Raw genomic sequence first — 6,000 nt, 5'->3', positions numbered from 1 at the left:
TTAAATAAAATACACAAAACCAATTAAAAATAACCCAAAACCAAAGTAATAAGAAAATAATATCTTTATCGAAAACTTGACCCACACCTAGGTTCAAATCCTGGCAGTCCCCTGGGGAGATTTTCCATTATTTTGTTTCTAATAAGTTTTTCACGGTGAGGTACTAAAATGAAACAAAAAGTAAATGTTAAATATAATTTTTTTTAAAAACAAAAATTTAGGTAACAGAAAAATGATAATTTAGGTCTAAATGTGTAATTTACCCTAATTTTTAAGATTATATATCCATAATAAAATGTGATGGATGATAAAAGCAGAAGATATCAACCGTAAATATAATACACCATTGCCATTCCTATCTATTTTCCGCTTCTTCACCTTTTACCTATCATATTCTCCATCTCTAATTGATTATCCAAAAGCCAGACAATGGTTGTTAAATAATATACATAAAAAAATGGTAAACTACACGTTTAATACCTAATTTATTATTTTTATTTCATTCTGGTATCAAATTTTATTTTTTTCAAAATCATACCTCACGTTTAGTTTAAATTTCATTTTGATATCCGACCGTTAAAAACTTAACGGTTATTTTGACGTTTCACCATAAGATAATACCACATCATCATTGAAAAGTAAAAAAATACCACATCAACAGTTCTATTAATTTTTGCGGGGTACCTTGAAACATAAACTAAACGATATATATAATTTTGAGAAAAAATAAAGTTTGAGTACCAAAAAGGAACATAAGTAATAGTTTATGTAAACATTTAATTTACCCAAAAATACTAATTGACATGTCATACTCGTGTGATTGTTTCAACATCACCCCTAGGGATGATAATTTTATCCGAAACCGAAGGTGTCCAACTCAATAGGGTCAGATTTTTTTAAAAAAAAATTAAGTTTAGGTTGGAATGGGTTCGGGTGGAGGGTGAAAAACCTCCGACTCAAACCGGGGGTAATAGAATAATTTTTCAAGTAAATTTATGGATAATTGTTGTAGTACCCCTTCTCTGTATATGTTTTAATTAGGTCCTTAATTTATGTCAGGTCGTATAAGATCGGGTCGATTTGTATTCCAAAAAATCAGTTCTGTTGAGTTTGGATGGAAGATATACATGTTTTGGGTTAAGTCGGATTAAGTGGAAGATATATATTTTTTATATCGAATCGGATATACATTTTTCAAGTTGAATCCAATTCACCAAACACCCGACCAAACCCAACCCGTCACCATCTCTAACCACAACTACCTCTTATTATTTTCTCATTGTGCCTCACTACTAGTTCCAAAAATGATAAATGATCTAAAAACCCAGTCGAGTTGAATAAATCTGACATTTTAACTCACAAAACCGGCATGCTCCGTTACCTGAGTTCAAACTTAATTGTCACAAAGCAATCGGCATGTTTGTTAATCATGACATCGGTTAACCTAACTCTGATTTTCTTATACAATTCAAGAATGCCACAAATAGTTTTAAAATACCAGACTAACACAATTGATAATATATGTCACAATAAATTTACATTGTGCACATCCTAGACTGAAGTTTCGGAAGAACCAAATGGTCTTATCTAACAAAAACAACTCAGTTTTAACGCATATCCCAACTTGAGTTCTATTGTCGAGAAATCGATTCCGTTGGCACTGATGAGGTCTGGTTATAAAAACCTTCAGAACCTTGGAAACTCTGGTAAGAATTAGTTGATGATGTGGCAAATAAGGATATGCCAGTCATTGCAGCCCCCGCCATGGAATAACCAGGCAAGGAAGGCTGCTGCAACGGTGTCATGCTATAGCTATATGGCACACCATTTATTGATCCACCAGTCGGCATGTACTGGGGTACAACGTATGGTGGCATCGGCGGCAGTGGTGGAGGAGACGATGATGGAGGTGGTGGCACTTCATTATTTTGAGTCAACCGCTTGGTGGTGGTCACAGCATTGTGTTGGAGAGATTCAGGATGAGGGAATGGCGAAACTGAAGCTTGAGGATTCTGAGATGGCATGTAAGACTGGTCATTCTCAAGCTTAGGCCTCTTCTCAGAAGGGTAATCACCAGATGAGTCTTTCAAAGGATTACCAATGACACCATCAGAAGCAAGAGAAGACAGGACATAGGAAAGCATCTCGGCAGAGGAAGTTGATGCAGTTAGCTTTGCAGCTACTGCAGCAGCTGCAGATTTCCGAGGATCTTCCTCAATGTGGCCAGAATTATCAACAAAAGATGCTTGCCGGGCATACATGACAGGAGCTGATTGCTCCATAGCTGATGGAATAAAACTTTGAGCTGCAACAGATGTTTGAGATCCCTTTGAACTTTGCTCAGCTACCAACTGGGGATTGTCAATATTTAAAAATAGTCTGCAGATATTAGCAGCATGTTCCGATCGGGACTGTGCAGCCTGTAAGAAATCATGAATATGGTCAGAATGATGTACTTATGGAAGTTACAATATTTTAAAATATATTTATGCTCAGATATAGATGCGTCATACCTGAAGCTCAGTATGAACTTGCTCCAACTTGAACTCCTGGCAAAAAAAGTAAATCAGCTTTATTTTAAAACAAATACAACCATTATTTTTGTAAATAGATTAGTTAGTCTAAGTAACCTGCTCCTGAAGAGCCTCTCTCAAATATGAGACTAGACTAGCTCTTGATGAGGCAACAGCTGTTAGCTGCTCGATGCAGTCTCTCAATACAGCATGCTGACCCTGGACCTCCTCCACAAGCGTAGATCCATTGAACTTCCCTGCTTAAAGGAGCTAATTTCTCATCAAGCAACAAAAGTATAGCTCATATATGCTAACAAAATGAGGAATGCAGGTCATACCTGTATTGACATCGGTCCCAATCTCTTTATCTACTTTCTCAATACAACTAATAGCATTCCTACATTTGCTGAATATAACATTTTCATCCATCTGACCACCATAAATGACATCATAGCCTGAAACTATTTTGTCCACCGTATTTTTAACAGGTTGCTTCTGCTAGGAAAAATATAAAGGAGAAATGACATTAGTCCATAACAAAAACATAAGTTATAAAACAACAGAATGCATTCCAAAAGGAATTTATCTTACCAACTTGAGGCCTACATGCCTGCCATTTCTATTATTGTTTTCTGATTGTGTGCCAACAAGCTCTTCCTTCAGAATTTGTCCTTGAGAACCAAATACTTTTCTCTCTTCCCATATACGGATCTACATATCAAAATAAAAAGAAAAGTGGTATATATTTATCACCTACTTTTGAAAATGACCATTTGAAACAGTATGACAATAAAATTTAAAGCACATATAATTGAAAGAAAATACTAAAAAATCACGCACAATGTCGCAATATAGTGAAAATAAAACACCATGCATTGTCCAATGACCTATCCAGTAACAGCGTTTGAATTGTCAAAAGTTAGGAAAACACCAAGCCAGTGAACTTGACCTGGAAATATAGTTGTACTAAAACAAAAGTTCAACTGCTGGACCTTGATAATTTAATAATCCCCACTAGAAAAAATGCAAATACTTTAAAACAATCAGAACCCAACGGATATCAATACAAGTGTTTTGAAACTTAGCCTATGATAGTTATAGACAAATTTATTAGAATAGCAAGTGCATGATAAGCGAGGATCAACAAGATTTAAAATAGAACCGGCAACAGAAGAATAATGTCATCATACTATGAATATCAACTTGGCATTATCAGATTAACTTTGTTTTGTAACATCACATTCTAAAGGAACCTAACTGCAACCACTCAGCTCTTCTATTTGACAAGAAAAGTTAAGAACTTTATTTCTGACACCGTTAATAGGGGCCGTGAAACACATTTGACCCTTCACAGAAATTTCAATTAAGAACCCAAGAAAACAAGACTGGTATGAAAGTTTAAGTTGCTATACCAGGCGCAATGCAGCATTCCTTGCAAATTTATCTCCATTTTCAATCACTACACGGAGAGCATTAGGAAGAACTTTCCAAAATTCACCAACAAATTCAGATCCCTTACGCCTGCTATTCTGCAAAATATCATTGGCAAGATACAGAAAGGCCAATCTCTGCTCATGTGGAGAGCAATGAAATTGTCTATCCCAAGTTTCAACAACTTGTTTTGCCTTATTCATATGGAAAATACACCAATGTGATAAAGCTTAACAAGTTAAGGGTGCAAAAATAAGCTTTAAAAGTTCACTTGTCGTATCATACATGGCAACCAGATAATCCAAGAGATATAAGCAATAAATTATGTTTGAGAAGTTATAAGTATCTGCTCAATTATTACGAGAGACAGTCGGAGAAAAACATGACCTGACAATGAAACAAAGATTGGCCAAAAAATAACTGCCATACATTGGCAAACAAGTAATTATTTTTCAAAAGGATACTCTCGATGCTTGCTTGTGAGTTATTAAGCTTGGATAGCTTTTCCACCAAGATTTGAGCATTAAATGAACTGCCCATTGTTTCTATTGAAGGGCTGAGCAACAATGACAGACAATAGAGACCTTTAAAATGCAACTTTCCAAAAGAAGCTGCTGCATATAAGAAAAAACAAAAAAAAAACAAAATATACACGCTAGCTAAGCAAAACTATATTGAATTTTAAGGTCCATATAAAAAATACTAAACATTTTAAAGTGAAAGGAAGATGCCCTATGAAAGCATCCTCCAATAAAGGTACAGCTTCTATAGAAATAACCTTACCTAATATTCCACAGCTAAACAGTTCCTGGTTCCTGAAAGTATTAAAAATTATATATTTTACATATCGTTCAATTCATCTATTTCACTACTAATGGAAAAATAAATTATTCTTAGCTCTCCCGTTACCTCACTAGTCAGAGAATATCATGAAAACTTAAATCACCATCAGTTGGCTTCAACTTAACAAAGAAAAATGAGAGTGAGTTTCCTATTTGAAAGACAAAATTGTGAATATGAAGCAGCTTCCTTGAGCTAAAAAAATAATATTGAAGCTAACGAACTTGAAATCAAGAATTAATTATCAATTAAAAAAAACTTTGTGCTGCAAGAATAATGAATAAATAAAGAAAACCCTAAGAAACAGAGAATGGAGGAGAAGAAGAAAAAGAGAGAACCTGCAAAAGGCGACAGCTGGTGACGCAGGCGACAATCAACGGCGGATGAGCATAAAAAGTTGGTCCATTTCTGTCGCCTTGGATAGTGAATTAGGGGAAACACTTGTTTTATTTGGGGATTAGGGTTTTGTTTCAAAATGCGTTTCTCTGTGTTGCAAAGGGTTTCGTGAGGGTAACTGTATGAACTGGAACTTTCGGCTCCGTTTTGAGTTTGGAATCCAAAACATACTATATGTCTATATATTTTTCTTTTTTCTCTACATATTAGAATTTTATATTTTGATGCGAGTAAATATATTTACCTTGACTAATTTAAATCGGCTCGTGTTGTAATTTAATTTTGGTAAGTACGTATTTCAACAAGAATTTTCTATATACATCTCGAGATCTTGTTTAAACGATATCAAATTATTTATCATTTCAACCAACCTCTATTAATAGTAAAAAATACTCCCCCATTAAATTTATTTAATTTAAATTTTAAAATTATCTCATTCAAAATATTATATTAAAAAAATTAATAAATAACAACACATATATTCTATTTTTTACCAGTATTCTTTTATGCATATCCAAACAAATCTATCGATTACTTTTTGAATAATAATTTTGTCATTTTTCTTATTCTATGTACACAATTAATAGGATGAAAGAAGTATTTTTTAATAAAATATTTATTATAAACCTGCCTAAAGAAAATACTCCTCATATATTCTTTTAACTATATATGTATTTAATAAGTGGATTTCCCCCCTTCTTTTACATGAGACTTTGCTTCTCACGGGTAGATGTAGAAATATTTTTTAAAGTGAGTATATATTAATAATAATAAAATTTATACGAGATAGATATAAATAAAATTTTAAGGTAAATACTAT

The 6,000-nt window shown here is 33.6% G+C and overlaps 1 protein-coding gene across 5 annotated transcripts; it reads right to left on the bottom strand.

Annotated features, from left to right (window-relative positions):
- Nucleotides 1–1,439: 1,439 nt before the first annotated feature.
- Nucleotides 1,440–5,309, bottom strand: LOC120138535 (regulation of nuclear pre-mRNA domain-containing protein 1B-like). 5 transcript variants are annotated; one of them, XM_039153991.1, is made up of 10 exons: nt 5,123–5,309; nt 4,854–4,906; nt 4,728–4,759; nt 4,409–4,558; nt 3,926–4,173; nt 3,105–3,224; nt 2,852–3,011; nt 2,631–2,770; nt 2,514–2,549; nt 1,440–2,420 (listed from the first exon to the last, which is right to left on the bottom strand). In XM_039153991.1, the coding sequence occupies exons 4-10, from the start codon at nt 4,482–4,484 to the stop codon at nt 1,632–1,634; spliced, it is 1,569 nt and encodes a 522-aa protein (XP_039009922.1). In that variant the 5' UTR covers nt 4,485–4,558; nt 4,728–4,759; nt 4,854–4,906; nt 5,123–5,309; the 3' UTR covers nt 1,440–1,631. The 5 variants fall into 5 exon arrangements, with proteins under 5 accessions (XP_039009922.1, XP_039009921.1, XP_039009923.1 ...); XM_039153990.1 differs by lacking the exons at nt 4,728–4,759; nt 4,854–4,906; XM_039153992.1 differs by lacking the exons at nt 4,728–4,759; nt 4,854–4,906 and having other exon boundaries at nt 4,409–4,555.
- Between the last annotated feature and the right edge of the window lie 691 nt (nt 5,310–6,000).

The sequence above is a fragment of the Hibiscus syriacus genome, unplaced genomic scaffold (genome assembly GCF_006381635.1).
Source record: "Hibiscus syriacus cultivar Baekdansim isolate YM2019G1 unplaced genomic scaffold, ASM638163v2 tig00110694_pilon, whole genome shotgun sequence".
Lineage (NCBI taxonomy): Eukaryota > Viridiplantae > Streptophyta > Magnoliopsida > Malvales > Malvaceae > Hibiscus > Hibiscus syriacus.
The sequence above is the reverse complement of the archived record's forward strand: the minus strand, read 5'-3'. Positions and strand labels throughout refer to the sequence as shown.

What these genes read in the sequence shown, in the direction of transcription:
- LOC120138535 (XM_039153991.1), bottom strand. Translation starts at nt 4,484, where the DNA reads ATGGGCAGTTCATTTAATGCTCAAATCTTGGTGGAAAAGCTATCCAAG. An exon ending in GGCATGTAGGCCTCAAGTTG is followed by an intron (nt 3,012 to 3,104) that starts GTAAGATAAATT and finishes TATTTTTCCTAG; the next exon opens with CAGAAGCAACCTGTTAAAAA. An exon ending in GAGAGGCTCTTCAGGAGCAG is followed by an intron (nt 2,550 to 2,630) that starts GTTACTTAGACT and finishes TTTTTTTGCCAG; the next exon opens with GAGTTCAAGTTGGAGCAAGT.